Consider the following 16,539-nt stretch of genomic DNA (forward strand, 5'->3'; position numbering starts at 1 on the left):
TCACTACCATGGCACTCCTCTCTCTCTTTTGCGGGGAACACTGACTTTCATTTCCTAACTGGTCATCATGGGAAGAATCTTCTCCTGTTCATAAGTCCCTAATTAAACTCATAAGTAACTCCATACCAGGTGTGTTCTTTGGTCTTGGGGCTAAGCTGGGTTGCAACACATACACAGCTTTGATTCATTTCAACTATGTACTTGGTTCCTTTTAAAATATGCCCCAAATCTTCAATTTCTGCGAAATATTTCCAGATTCAAAGTCATATCACAGCATTAACTTTTCTTTTCTCCTGCTTACATTTCACTACCTAAGCAGTATGAAATATATATTGAGCCATGCAGAAATTCTGATAAGTGAAGATTTTGTATTTTTTATTTTTAAAAATTACATTAAAAATATAAATTGTTTACTTATTTTTAAAATAGTTTGGACAGCACAGTATATAGTACTACATATTCTTTATTGATCATTATTTATAATTCAAAAAATATTTTAAAATATATAAAGAACAAATGTGTGCCAGAATGAAGGTAAATAAAAGAATTTGGAAGAAAAGTGTCAAACTCTCTCTTATGAACAAAATCACCAATATTTAGTTCACAATATATAAAGCATTTTAAAATACTGAAGCCTGAATAGATAACTGTGAGTCTTCAAAGAAACATTTTATAAACACACTAAACATATTTACTTCAAGACAATCCTATTGAATGTGAAAATCTTGAGGTGGGGGAAGGAGGGTCTGTAACACCCTACCTTAACATCTCTGTCAAATCACTTAATATTATACCATAATTAAAGTGCTTTCCTAAATATTCCCAAGGCAAGTAAACAAGTCCAACAAAAATATGATAAATTTGCTATCTTTACCTCATATCTTTTATAGATTATCAGTAAATTTTACTTATCAATATATGCTAAAGGAAAATCCAAATAGCAATTACATACTATTGAAAATACCAAACACTAAAATTTACAGCTATAATTTTGACTAAATCCTATGTTTTTAAATCTAGAATCCAACAATCACCATAAAAAATCATAAAATGCAAAATCTAATTCATTCCTAAAGCAAAAAACACACATTATTAACACCTAAATGTAGCCATCAGCACTATAACTGGCCAACATTGTACTACATTTAATAACTGCTCTTCAAATATTACAGGAAATATATTAAAAATATGATCATCTAGTAAACACCTCTTTAAACAAGATAAATTTCAAGAAATGGCAGAAAAGAAAACAAGACTATCAATGGTGAGACTGTCTCTCTTCACAATCTACAGTGATCTCTACCTAAACTTCCCAAGTTCTTGGTTTAAAAAGCTACAATAAAATATCATACTTCTTGTTAAAAATGTTAATAAAAATAAATGAGCTTTAGATACATATTAAATTCCTTGAATTTGATAACTGCATTTAAGATCATTACACAAGTGAATATCCTTGTTCATAGGAAATGTTCATGGAAGTACTATTGTGTTCAATGAGTACGATGTGTGAAACCTGTTCTCAAATGTTCAGAAGATAGAAAGATACTTAGAATGATATGGTAAAGGTGGCAAAATGTTAAAACTGGTGGATCTGGGGGATGGGAGAGTATACTGGAATTCCAGGTAGGGATTTTGCAACTGTCCTCTAAGTTTGAAATTATTTCAGAAGTTAAGAGCTGGGGTGGGGAGAAAAACCTTTGTCATTTTTCCATTAGCAAAACAAACAGCAACAGACTGCAAGACAGAATCCTGCCATTATCACTTAATCACAAAGTCACCTTGTAAAGAAATCAAAATGAGTATGCATACATGCTAAGATCTAAAATAAAACTACATACACCTAAAATGATGCTCTAAAGTTGAATATAAAGTTATAATCATTTCACCAAAAATCAGAATATTTAACCTCAAAACTAAATTTTTAAGTTTTTAAAATGGTTACCTGAAAAAAGGCACAAACATGAATTCAAACTGAAAATGTTAAATAACTATAGAATAGCATTTCAATCACCTCCCCAAATCCCGAGTATTCACAGAATCGAAAATATTAACAAGATCTAGTTTTCAAATACAATCTACAGAAATATTTTTGAAACTAGTTTATACCAACTGTTTTACAACATTCTTTTCTATTCAAAGATATCCTTTGTAACCTCACTTCTTTAAAAGCAACTCCTAGCAGCATCCTTTTCCGATACAGACAATATATTCTGAAAGAATTATATACTACTTATGAGAGATTCTACAGTACTTATTTTTAGTTTATTAAAAATTAATGATATCCCTGAAAGTAAATAAAAATGTAAGCAGAAAACAGGTTAGTCAGAAGAAGACAGATTAATATTGAGGCAAGCTTTTAGTATTTTAATTAAAAAACACAACATTCTCAAACAAAGGGTGTAACATTTGGCCATGAGAAAAAGTAATAAACTATTAGCACCCCTGGGGGAAAAAAGCCTAGAATAGACAGAACTTCAAAAAGTGTCCTATAAAAGAGAAAATCTGATGAGATATTTACTTACACGTGAAGTGTTAATCACTTAGCAACATATATCAATAAACTTCTTGCTAAATATCTCCCAAGAAGAGCACAGTAATAACATGCAAGAGGCCTCTCCCATGCTTTCAATCCAGCTGCATATCAGATTTCCAGATGAAATGAGGAGAACCATATTCACAAATATGGCATTATTTTTAAGCTACTCCTTATCTTAATACCGTTTATAATAAAAACTTTTCTATATTTCAATGTCTCCATTCAGCTATCAAGAACCAAATTTTAACTAAAAATGAAAAAGAAAAATCTATTAAGTAGATGTGCTACATATTTAGCAACAACAAATCCACTTACTTTTTTCTCTTTCTCATGATGTTTATCCTGAGAGTGAGAGGAAGAATCACTTAAACTTTGATCATATGACCTATTAGATCCCCGTTTGCTCTTTTTCTAAAAAAGAAAATATATACATATATGTATATGTATATAAATTTTTTTAAAAGAATCTTTGTTAGGTTTAAACCAATTAAATGTGAGGTATTTTGAATGTCTACTGAGGAAAAAAGTCTCTATTTCAATCCATATCATCTAATTCAAACACCATTTATATATTATCTAATGCATTTTAAAGGAAAATCTAACCCTGCAATTAACATTAATGCCATATTTTTGTAGTTTATTAAAATGTGTGAAAATGGGTTTTCTATTTTTAAATAAAATACAGCATAGTTTCAATGTCTGCTTTAAAAACAAGTTTCAACCAAAAGAGAGAATACCATCTTAAAGAAGGATGCTAAGACTAGAAGTATTGAAAAGTAAATATTTGAATTTAACTTCATGCCATTAGGAAAAGTAGGAAGTCTTTTTTTTTTGCATGGGCAGGCACTGGGAATTGAACCCAGGTCTCCAGCATGGCAGGCAAGAACTCCACCTGCTGAGCCACCATGGCTGGCCTGCAAGAAGCCTTTTAATCTCAAACATTTCATGTTAAGCGATACAATTTTCGAAAACTGGTCTTCCCTGTACTTCTTTAAGAAAAAAGTTATAGGAAATGTCAGTATTAGATCCGTGCACTCACAAAGCATTAATAAAAGCATTACATATTTGTATTTAAACCATTACATTGTTGCATGACAAAGTATGAAGATGAGAGTTATTTGGAGTGGGTAAAAGTTGGTGGCACTATAACTAACTGGTTTAAACTAGACAAAAATGGCTATAAAAGGTGTTCAAATTACCATGCAAATATATTACTTATACAATCATATTAAGTTATTAAAACAAACCTTTGTCCCCCGATTCACCAAATTGGAAAACAGCATGTCAATATCTAGCATTCTGCACAAACTCCATTTCATTGTTTCTATATTTTATCTCTCACCTCTCATTAGGAAAATGAAGATTCCAGTATGCTTAACATCCAGAAAGGAAAATCTCAATTTTAAAATCTCAAAACTTCTCTTAAAGTACTTCATTACAGTCATTAAAATATATCAAAGCTTTCAGCATCAAGGTTCAAATATTATATACCACTATGAAGTATTTCATATGCATGAAACCAGTGTCAGAAGCCCCTAAAGATAATCTTTACGTAAGAAGATAAAAAATGAAAGAAAGAATCACATACACAAGACATAGGTAACAATTAAAACACTGAACTCTCAAGAAAAACAAAGAAGTAAAAGCCTTAAACCTTTTTAAAGAAATCCATATCATTTACAACTAAGATAATAAAGTATTGACTGTTCCAAGGAACATGGAGACAGATGTATGACAGTCAATCAAATGCTACCACCTCAATCATCCATGCTAGTGTACAATAGAAAAGATTGACCAAACTGAAAAAAATTCTCAAAGTTGATTTCTTAAATTATTTTTCTTGAGTTCTTTAAGCAAGAAGTTACTAAACAACCCTATTCAATTTTGCTCTTTCCTAGCAAATAAAGAATCAAAAAACAAAATAGATACTGGCAATGAAGTAGAAAGTTAAGATGAGAAACAAGTGACAGGAGAATCACAAAATGTATAATCACATGTCAAAAGTCAAGTTAATAAATGTTAAAGTATAAAGAGTTCTTTCAAATCCATTTTATTTTCACTAAAGTATACCAGCACACACTATTTACTACTAATAATATGTATTATAAATTAAAGTATTTTAGAATAGTCACCTTCATAAATGAATTCAAGCAAAGTAATACCTCTTCAAATTATAGATTCTAATAATGTCTAATAGAGACCACACTAAGTAAACAATTTCAAGGAAAAATCTACAGGAAAGTAACTGCTATTTTCCCTTTTTTACAAATTCGGGTCACCGAACTATCAAAACTAATTATTATCATTTTCATATTAAATTCAAGACAAGGCCTTACCAGCTTACTAAAATGGTATTTACAGTAGCCACAGTATTGGACGTTATCCGCACCATTCCCTTCCTCTTCACAAAGGAGTCCAGCAAACTGAGCGCTGAAAATGAAAGCCAAGAGCACCAATAAAAACCCAAACCATAAACTCTACATCAACAAGTAAAATTCAATTCCAACATAAGATTTGTAGGAAATCTATTCCTAAGTCAAAAAGGAAATTTAAAGTTTTATTCTAGTTGTGACTAAGAGCATTTCACCCCAACCTGCAACAGATACCTTAATGTTACCTTATATTTACGGTTTAAAATGAACTCTCTCCATCTCTCTCAATGCGGAGTAATTATGCATATTTTATGTCACCAAACAGACATTACATTCCTTAAAGAGAAATTCCTTATAAAAATAAAAAATTTTTTCTTTCCTCAAAACAGTCTAAATGTACTTCATAAAGCCAAACGGTAAAAGCTCAGGCAATGAGCACTTGCCTGCCTTGGCTGTGTGAGGGATGGCCTGATTCTTAAAGTTAGTATACACACAGATTGTGCCCACATTTTTATTTTTCAATTGTTGTCTGTTACACAAACAATTTGGTGTTTAATATTTTTTTGCCCTTAAAAGTATATGCTGATAAAGTATCTAAGTGTTTGAGAAGTAACCACTCTGACGCGGGGAGTGAGGGTGAGTGCCTTCCCCTGTGGGCAGAGAAGGTAAAGAACTACTATCACCAGTCTCAGGCTGATACTGCACTGAATATGAGGCCTGAGGTTGCACTACATTCTATATTCACCTGCCTCTGCTGGCTGAATGGTCAAAACACATCAAAAGATAGGAGATCAAGATCAATAGTTCACACAGATGAGACTAAAGCTTACAGAGAAAAGAGATTAGAACCATGGACCACAGATTGCAAATTCACTTTGGTGATCTAATGCAGTCATTTTTATTACCAAAAAAAGTAAATCTGAACATCAACATTACCCCAGTAAAATTTACCGTAAATAATATTTGAGTACCTAAGTCTTCAACTTATACTGTTACTCAGGTATCTGCCAGTAGCACTTCTGAACACTGATGGACACGCACTTACCATGTCACATGGAAAGCCTGTCGACATCCATGTTTGTTACATGTCATACATGCACCGGTGGCTGCTTTGCTTTCTCTTCCTTGTTCATCACAAATGTAGCAAGTCTTAGGGTAGATAAATAAAACAAAAGCCATACAAGGGCTTAACATCAATCTCAATTTAAAATCACCTTTAGAAGCTGATTAGGCTTATGATCAAATCTACTTTGGTTCAAAAAATGAATTATTCTTTTTCTGACAGTAATCTTATTTTTGAAAACAATACAAACATGAAAACACAAACAAGAAACACACAGGTTTTAGTCCTAAGTATCAATTCCTGAAAGCACTGTCCTCAGACTCAAAAACCCTGTAAGTTAGAATCTTCCTAGGTACGGGCCAGGGCCGTGGTATCCCCTAACATACCTCTCTCCTCTAACAAGGGGCTAAGTACAGCAGTCAACACACCCAGCACAGCCCTGTGAGAGCACATCAAGAGTGACAGGAAACTGCTCGGGGCTGCCATTAGGCTCCACCACCCCGGTATGCCGGGAATGGGAGCAAGTAGGTCAGAAACACCCAGGAAGTATAAACTGATAAACAACCCTTTCTGTATAAGGCAAAACTCAGGAAAGTACACAAAGTCTATAGGATATTAAGCCATTTAACAGGTTAAAAAACCATCCCAAAATCATACAGCAAATGGAGATAAATTTACAAGAAAATCAACTTAATCTCATAGCATGTGGCATATGAGCCACGACTTGCTCCCATCTCTCCTCCCCCTCAGCGATGGCACTTAAATTCTGGGTGGGTGTGGCCAAGAGGATGGGGGCACTCTTTCCCTTCCTCCCAGTCCCACCATCCATGGCCTGGATCTTAGTCTAGAACCACAGTTCTATCCCTATCAGTGTCTCTCATTATCCTCAGCCCTGTGCTGCAAAAACACCATTCCAGGCAGGTAAGGCCAAGAGTACCTCAGACTAGTTGTAAAAGTAGTTGTATAAAACAGCATTTAAAAATTATAGGGCGGGGGGGGAATTATATATTTGGTATGATCAAATATTGTGTGGCTACAAAAAGGAACAAAGTCATGAGGAATGCAAAGATGTGAATGAACCTGTGGGACATGTGGTGAGGCAAAATAAGCTAGAAATGAAACAACTTTATTGCATGATTCCCTTTAGAAAATGTTTATAAGAAAACAGCGGCTAGGGTTGTAAATGCTTACAGAAGACACATTTAGTGCAGAGTGGTAATTACTATCTCCGGATTTTGAGAGGCTGTCTTATGTATCTGAAACTGGTATTTAGAGATAAGAACGAAGTTGATCAGATCCAGATTAAGGAAATTCAGAACACATGGGTGAGGAAGACATTGTCTATATTTTAGAACCACACTTACTGTTTGAGACCAAAGAAAGGTTTATTTGGTCCGGAATCTAAATTTTCTGTAGCACACAATCTAACTCAACCTGTCTGGATAGCTCATTTGAACAATCGAAATACAGAGAGTCCAGAATAGGAATGAGGGCCTTTAATCCTGTATACCCTAATATAATGCCTGGATACATGCTAGAACATATTAAGCAGATAATCAAAAAGTACTGGCAAAGTCCCTTAAGGGATGGGAGAAAAAATATGGCACCATTAAACTTTACCACTGGGTAAACCCTTGATACTGTGTCAAACATTAGGAACACCCAAATCAGTATTCCAAGCCCTTGATTTTGAGGGTTTGTGAAGCTTATGAAGGTAGTGGAGAAGCTTAGCCTACTCATAGAGGTCCTTACTTCTGGAGGACCTCTTTTGTTATGTGGCCTCACTCTCTCTAAACCCAACTCTGTAAGTGAAGTCATTGCCCTCCCCTGCTACATGGGACTTGACATCCAGGGGTGAAACCCTTCCTGGAGGCATGGAGATGATTCCCAGGGATGAGTCTGGCCCTGGCACTGTGGATCAACAATGCCACCCTGACCAACAGGGGGAAAATAAATTAACTAATAAAGCATCAGTGGCTAGGAGAGTTCTAATCGAGTTGAGAGGCTACTCTGGAGGTCATTCGTACACAAGCTTCACTTAGACACTGCTGCTATCATAACCTGCCAAACCCCAACCAAAACCATTCAATCCAATCCTAAAGAAAACCTAGGGCAATATATAGGATTCTACAAAGGTTCCATGTACTAGAGTAACATTCTAGAAACCTACAACCTCTAGATGGGTCCATGGACCAGATAAGTCCTGAAACCTAGAGGCCCAACCTCTCCAGAACATCAGCTAGTTCCATCTCCCTACTCCATATTACTGACAGCCCCATCCAACATGAAAAGGCTAGAATGGCCAAGCCCAAATACCCATAAAGAGTGGAACAGAAAGATCAAAGGCGATGGTGGGGTTATATGGAAAAGGTAGGATTCAACAAACAAATACGATTGCTGAGTCATTAAACTGATATTTCTTTTAGTCTCCAGTATCTTAGAACAACTAGAAGGAAAAACCTAAAATTGTGGAACTGTAATCCATGTCAAACTTTGAAATCTGTTCTACAACTAATTGTTGTATTGTGCTTTAAAATTTATTGTCTTTTTGTATATGTTGTTTTTCACAAAAGAGAAAAAATCGATAGTAATGATTAAAAACATATTTATTCCTTCTCATGTACTAGGTTCTGAAGAAGCTAGAAGGAAAAATCTGAGAGGATGGTATGCTAGTCCATGACAAACTCTGGGATCTGTCCTATAACTACTTGTTGAAGAGTGCTTTGGAAACAATTGCTTTTTCTTTCTTTGCTTTGTATATATATTATATTATACCATAAAAAAGCTTTAAAAATGAAAAAAAATTATATAGTCGGGACTATAATGTGCAATGTATTTTATAATAACAATACAATAGAAAGGGGTGGAACTAAAACTACCTTGGAGAAAGGAAGTAACACAAATCCACAGAAAGAAATGAAGAGGAATGAAAATAGTAAATATGAATGCATCCACATGCACAAATACAAACTCTATAAATTTATCTGTGATCTCCTCTTAGCTTCTTTAAAAGACATGATTGTATAAAGCAATCATTTTAACAATGTATTATTGGGATTATAACATATATAGATATTTATAACCATAACACAAGCAGGGGGCACAGCACGGATGTATATATTAGCAAATTGTCTATATTTTATTGGAATTAAGTTGATTCTGAAAAGCTGAGATGCATGTTGTAAGGACTAGAGGAGCCAAAAAGAATAATCCAAGAAAATATAGTTTAAGATTCATTACAGGAATAAAAATAGTATACTAGAAAATATTCACTTAACATAAAAGAGGTAGTATAAAAGGGGAACAGAGGAACAAAGTAGTAATGAGATTTAAGGAAAACAAAAAGCAAAATGGCAGGCATAAAATGCAACCATATCAATGATAACATTAAATGTGAATGGATTAAGTAATCCAGTCAAAGGGCAGATGTTGTCAAATTGGACTAAAAGAAAAGGTCCAAGTTTCTGCTGTCTACAGGAGGGACACTTAGGATTATAAACATAGAAATAGGCTGAAAGGAAATGGATAAAAAGAGATATATCACACAAACAGCAAGAATAAGAGAGTTGGAACATATATCATTATATCCAAAAAAAAAAAAAAAACAGATTTTAAAACAAATATGTATCTTACAATGAACAGTGTGGAAGCTGTTCATTTTTCAATCTGAAGTAAAATACTTTCAAGACAAAAAAAAACAAAACATCAAAAGCCATCAGGAAGGGTTGGCTACAGTGGCTCCATGGTAGAGTTTTCTCCTGCCATGCCAGAGACCCAGTGCCTGCCCACACAAACAAAAAAACCCAACCAGGTAGGGACTAAGGTAAATAAGAATACAGAGGTAAAGGAAGACACTGTATTTTAGAACTTCACCTACTCTGTGAGACCAAAGAAACAGATGTTCATTTTGTCCAAACCTAAATTTTCTGTAGCACGTAATCTAACTCAACCTGTTCAGATAGATCACTTAAACAATCCAAATACAGGGAGCCCAGAATGGGACTGAGGGTTTATGATTCTGTATAGTTTAATGCAATACCCAGATACATCCCACAGCATGTTGAACAGATAATTTTAAAGTACTGGCAATGTCCCATGAGGGATGGGAGAAAAAATGTGGAATTATTAAACTTTGCCACTAAGGAAACCCTTGATACTGTCTCAAAATTAAGCATCCCCAAGTCAATAGGCCAAGCCCTTGATCTTGAGGCTTGCTCTTGTGAAGCTTATTTATATAGCAGAGAAGCTTAACCTGCCTACAGTTATGCCTAAGAGTTACTTCCAGAGGACCTACCTGTTGCTCACATGTGGCCTCTCTGCCTCTCTAAGCCCAATGCTGCAAATGAAACCATTACATCCCCCACCCCCTACATGGGACATGACATAGAAGGGTGGATGTCTCCCTGGCAGTGTAGGGCATGGCTCCAAGGGCTGAGTCTGGCCCTGACACAGGGGGACTGACAATGTCTTCCTGACCAAAAGGGGAAAAGAAGTATAATAAACAAGTTATCAGTGGCTGAGAGAGCTCAAATAAAGTTGAGAGGCTACTGTGGGAAGTTACTCTTAGGCAAGCTTCAGTAAGCCATTGTACTGGTTCATGGCTTGCCAAACCATTCCTGACAACCCTAAAGAACACCCAGGGCTTTATCTGAGATTCTACAAAGGTTCTGGAAAGGATTACTTTCCAGAAACCTTCAACCTCCAGATGGGTTCCTAGGCCAGATAAGTCCTAAAACCCATAGATGCCAACCTCTTCAGAACATCAACTGGTTCCATCCCTCTATCTCATATTATTAATAGTGTTTTCCAACATGAAAAGGGTAGACTAGGCATAGCCCAAATACTCCTAAAGACTGGAGAATGAGCAGGGGAGAAGGAGGAGATGTAACAGAGAAGATAGGTTTAACAAATCAGCATGATTGTTGAATCATTATATGGATATTTCTTTTAGTCTCCAGTGTATTGGAGCAGTTAGAAGTAAAAAGCTAAAACTGAGGAACTTTAACACCTACCAAATGAAATTTGTTCTGTAATTTCTTGTTTCAATGTACTTTGAAATTTCTTGTTTTGTATATATGCCCTTTTCACAATAAAATTAAATAAATAAATGTTACTAGAAATAAAGGGCATTTTATAACGATAAAATGATCAATCCATCAAGAACATGTTACAATTATAAACATATATGTACCTAACAAGAGAGACAAAAAAAAGAAATACATGAAGCCAAAAAGAAGGAAATAAAAAGTGACTGGGTAATTTTTAAACTCTCACTAAATAGAGAATGGATCAAGAAGAGAAAGTATAAACTAAGTGAGGACTATTGAGAAAATGCCAAAAACAACGAAAACATCTATGTAATATGTCAAGTGTATGAATAAATCTATACTCAGAGGCAAATTGTAATCCTGAAAAGTTTTTGCTTTTTAATGAAGGGGAAAAAAGACTAATACTTTGAACAAAGAAAAAAGAAAAAAGATGAATTAGTCGTATCAAAAACATTCTGGGATATTATTATTATCTTTTTATTTTTTTCTCTATATTAACATTCTATATCTTTTTCTGTTGTTTTGCTAGTTCTTTTCCTAAATTGATGCAAATGTACTAAGAAATGATGATCATACATCTATGTGATGATATTAAGAATTACTGATTGCATATGTAGAATGGAATGATTTCTAAATGTTGTGTCAATTTCTTTTTTTTTTTATTTAATTAATAAAAAAAAAAACATTCTGGGAGAAACGGGAATATTCTCATATTGATTGTGGTGGTGAATTCATAACTAAGTGATTATACCAGGAGCCACTGAAGTACACTCAGGATGGACTGCATGGTGTATGAATAAAAACTGTTAAAAGGAAAAAAAATCAAACCTCAAACCAAATTATTCCACAACATCTCTCTGGTTTTTCTGGTGACCTTGAAAGACCTATGGAAAAATTTTCTAGATACTAGTAATAGCATTTCTTAAAGCACCTTTTATCTTGGCTTATAAAATAATTCTGTCAATGTCCACAAAGCCACTACCCTAAGTCCAGGATAAATGTGTTCAACTTCTAAATCAGTAACTTCTAGAGAAGCAGGGATATCAGCATAGGAATCCCAAGGCTTGCCAGCCAACCAGAATGCTATCAACCTCGGGCAGGGGCAGGAGGACCAACATAGCCAGCACCTAGCTTGGACTTCTGGTTCCTGAAATGATATGAGAACTTGAACCCTAGAGTCATCATATGAACTATGAATGACTAGTTCAGAGAGTGAATACAGAATAAAATACTTTGCCCAGCACACCATTTATATGGAGATGTTTCTAAAGTAAGGGGATTTGATGGCATAATAAACATCAAAATGTTCCTGTGTGCAGTAACTTTTATCCAAAATATATCAAGTAATTCTGGATCAAAATAAATGGCATTCTTATGGTGAAGCTAAGCCTGCTTGTAATTATGCCCAAGAGTCACTCCCAGAGAGCCTCTAAACCAACTCTGGCTACCCCTATAGGGTCACGACTCCTAGGGATATTAGTATCCTTGGCAACATGGGACATGACTCAAGAGATGAGCCTGGCATCGTGAGATTAAGAATCTCTTCTTGACCAAAAAAGGGGGAAAGAAATGGGACAAAATCAAGTTTCAGTGGCTAAGAGATTTCAAATAGAATTGAGAGATCATGTTGGAGGTTACTCTGATGCGAGCTTTAGCCAGATAATGCAAACTACCACAGTATGCCAAGCCCCAACCAACAATTTTCCTGAAAACCCTGCAGAGTATCTAAGTCTCTGTAAAAGCTTTTCTTAGTAAGTTTATTTTTTCAGAATCCAAAGGCCGACAACAGACTGCTCCAGAAGTACCAGTGTCTCCAAGAACATCAACCAGTTTCATTCCTCTAGCCCAGAAGGTCAACATTCCTTTCCAGCATGAAGAAGTTAAAAATGGTCACTGCCAATAGAATAACAATATAACTTTTGCAATGTGACTGTGTGATTGTGAAAACCTGTGTCTAATGCTCCTTTTACCCAAGGTATGGATAGATGAGTTAAAAAAAAAAAACATGGACAAAAAATAAATAAAAATAGGTGGAATAAGGGGTAAAAGAAATTGGGTAGACTGAAATACTAGTGGTCAATGAAAGGTAGGGGGCATGGGACGTATGAGTTTTGTCTTTTTTCTTTTATTTCTTTTTCTGGAATGATGCAAATGTTCTAAAAATGATCATGGTGGTGACTACATAACTATGTGATGATCTTGTGAGTCACTGATTGTACACCATGTATGGACTGTATGCATGTAACGATTTCTCAATAAAAGCATGCTTTAAAAAAAGGTCATTATCCAGCTATCCCTGAAGATTGAGAGAAAGATCAAATAAGAGGGAGGAGGTGTAACTGAGGACTTTAAAAAGAATTAAAAATTCTAAAGGTTAAAAGCAAGAATTCAAGGATCAGGCTGAGTTTGAATCTGGGCACACTTGTTATATGAGCTTGAACAAATTACTTAGCCTCTCCGTGCCTCACCTGTCACATCAATAAAAAATGAACAATAATGGCATCTTTAAAAAAAACAAAAGGCTTGTTGGGCTTGAACATCACTCTGGTCTAAATAATAGAAAGCCAGAAAGAGCACTGCTCCAAAATTAACAAGAAAAAGCTATTTCAAGTACAAAATCACAGTTCTTTCTTCAAACTATCAAAGATCTGGCATTGCAGAGCAACCAAGTAACCTGAAATCCTGAAAGAGACACACTCACCTCTATACCCCCACAAGGAGCAGCAAGACATACAGATATATCCACAATGGCACAACAAAGGAGGAAAGAAAAACAAAGCCCTCATGTGAGCAGCTAAGAAGAAAGTCAAAATTTTTAACAAGTCTATAAATGCTAACTGTGGGCTAGTGTGACAGCATAAAATTACTAAGAACTACAATAGAAGAGTCACACCTGCTTGCAGGCTTCTTGCCACAGACTTTCACAAGGAGCTCATGGAAAGACTGACTACAGTGAGACAAACTAGAAAGAACCTCCCTTAGTGGTACAGAGGTGAAGGAGGGGATAGGCACTCTTAAACAATCAATGGGTCAAAGAAAAAATTTCAAGAGAAATCAGTAAAAATATACAGATATATGAAAACAAATATACAACATATCAAAACTTTTGTTATGCAACAAAGGCAGTATTGAGAAAAGAATTTTACAGTCCTAAAAGCCTAAAATGGAAGGAGTTAAAATCAAAGACCTAACTGAACAACTGGAAAAACTAAAGAATGAGCAGGAAACTAATGCCAAAGCAAACAGGAGAAAAGAAATAACAAAGATTAGAGTGGATGTAATGAAATTAAGAACAAAAAAAAAAAAATGAAACCAATAAAACTAAAAAGTGGGGGGCGGGCCGCGGTGGCTCAGCGGGCAAAGTGCTTGCCTGCTATGCCGGAGGACCTCGGTTCGATTCCCGGCCCCAGCCCATGTAACAAATACGGAGAAACAGAATACAATAAAACAAGAAAATGTTTAAAGATGTTTCCCTTTCTTCCTTCCTTCCTTCCTTCTATCCTTCCTTCCTTCTCTCTGTCTTTCCTTTAAAAAAAAAAAAAAAAACTAAAAAGTGGTTCTTTTGAAGATCAATAAAATTGACAGACCCATAGCTCGACTGACAAAGACAAAAAGAGAAAAGATACAAATAAAATCAGACATGAGAGAGGGAATATTACTACTGACCTCATAGGAAAATAAAAAAAGATCATAAGAGGATATACTATGCCAACAAACTAGACAACTTAGATGAAATGGACAATTTTCTAGAAACACTCAACCTACCCTGATTCCAGAAGAAACAGAAGAGCTCAATAAACCAATCACAAGTAAAGGGACTGCATCAGTATTCTTTCATCAACAGCAAGAAATGTACTACACCAAAGCCAGGGGTCAATAACTGGGGGTGAAGGGAGTGGAGATAAGGGGTATCAGGTGTTTTGGATGGATTATATTCTTTGGCTGGACTGTACAGTATGTGAATACATCAATACAATTGCATTAAAAAAAACTAATCAGTCTGCACAGGAGGATCCTAGTGAACTAATTCATTTGAAAATTTAATAATAAGGGGAAAGAGTAAAGTGTTTTATACTGCCTTTCCTCTAAGAACAACAGCACCACACAGTAAATTAATAGAACAAAAGAAAAAAATTACTCTGTATAAAAGTATCTGATTAATCAATGAAAAACGAATGATAGAAGAGGAGCATTTTGCAATCCCTAATGAAGTAATGGATCAGCCACGGAGCAGGCATTATATGCCTACTTAAGGACAAATACACCCCCATCTACAAAATACTCTTTTTCTTAAAAACAAACAAACAAACAAACAAAAAAGCTAAATGTGAGATCCTATAGACCAGAGATCAACAAACAGGCCCAATATTTGTTTCTGTATATAAAGAGTTCTTGAACACAGCCACATCCACTGATCTATTTATTGTCTAGACTGCTTTCACATTATAACAGCAGGGCTGGATAGTATGGATAGAGACCACCTGGCCCAAAAGCCTAAAATATTTACAACCTGGCCCTTTATGAAAAAGTTAGCCAACCACTGCCTTAAATTTCATTACCAATAAAAATTACAAAGGATAGAAAAACATATTAAACTACAACAGAGAAATGCATGCAGCAAAATCATGAGTGCAAGATCATTTACAGGACCCCCATGAACAAAATTTTGTTTATTTCAAGAAAACAAAACTGCAAGACAAAAAGAAAGAGCAATTGTGAGAGAGACAGGAAGACAAGAACTTATCAGCTAAAAGAGAGTTGCAAGATAAAAAAAATAATGTGAGGACCTAATTGGACCCACACAACAAGCAAAAAAGCATCTATGAACCAATTTTGAACAGTGATTAGATGTTAATCAAAGAATTAAAATGCATGAAAGTTTGTGCATACATGTATGTGAGACTGAGTGTGCACGCGTGTGTGGCTTCATGTGGGATAATAGTATTGGTTTATGTTAAAGAAAAATATCCTCCTCTTTTAGACATACATATTAAAATATGTACAAATTAAATTATATGATGTCTGGGATTTGTTTCAAAATAATGCAAAGGAGAAGAAAGAAGAGGTGGGGAAGAAGGCTAGCTATGAGTTTAAAATATTTTAGAGCTGAGTGATGCATATATTAAGTTCACTATATTACTGTTTTTTTAATATATACACTTGAATTTACCAAGAGAAAAGCAATAATGCTACAATAAATAGGATAAAATTTTTAACTTCATAAAAACAGAAGTAAACAAGTTAAAAAATATTTGAATAATAAAATTAGAAATAAGCTCTGAGATATTCTTTATATAAAGTACGAGAGATCAATCAAGAGTTTACAAACCCATGCAAACACACACTCACACAAGCATATGCAAACGCACACACTCAAATTTAAGAAACAAATGAGCAAAATACACAGAAATACTACTCTACTGACATACAAGTAATCAAATAAAAAGCAAAACAAGTGGGTATCTCATTTTGATTACCAAATGATTTTTAAACTCAATGTAGATGAGTGATAAAAATGTC

At 34.8% G+C, this 16,539-nt stretch overlaps 1 protein-coding gene across 1 annotated transcript in view; it reads right to left on the reverse strand.

Moving 5' to 3' along the window:
- The window catches only part of MLLT10 (MLLT10 histone lysine methyltransferase DOT1L cofactor), a 250,202-nt gene that overhangs the window by 153,450 nt on the left and 80,213 nt on the right, over window positions 1-16,539 (reverse strand). Inside the window, 3 exon segments of the mRNA XM_077154301.1 lie at window positions 2,852-2,947; window positions 4,873-4,966; window positions 5,954-6,057. Coding sequence (XP_077010416.1) covers window positions 2,852-2,947; window positions 4,873-4,966; window positions 5,954-6,057 — 294 coding nt within the window.

The sequence above is a fragment of the Tamandua tetradactyla genome, chromosome 1 (assembly GCF_023851605.1).
Source record: "Tamandua tetradactyla isolate mTamTet1 chromosome 1, mTamTet1.pri, whole genome shotgun sequence".
In the NCBI taxonomy this organism is placed as follows: domain Eukaryota; kingdom Metazoa; phylum Chordata; class Mammalia; order Pilosa; family Myrmecophagidae; genus Tamandua; species Tamandua tetradactyla.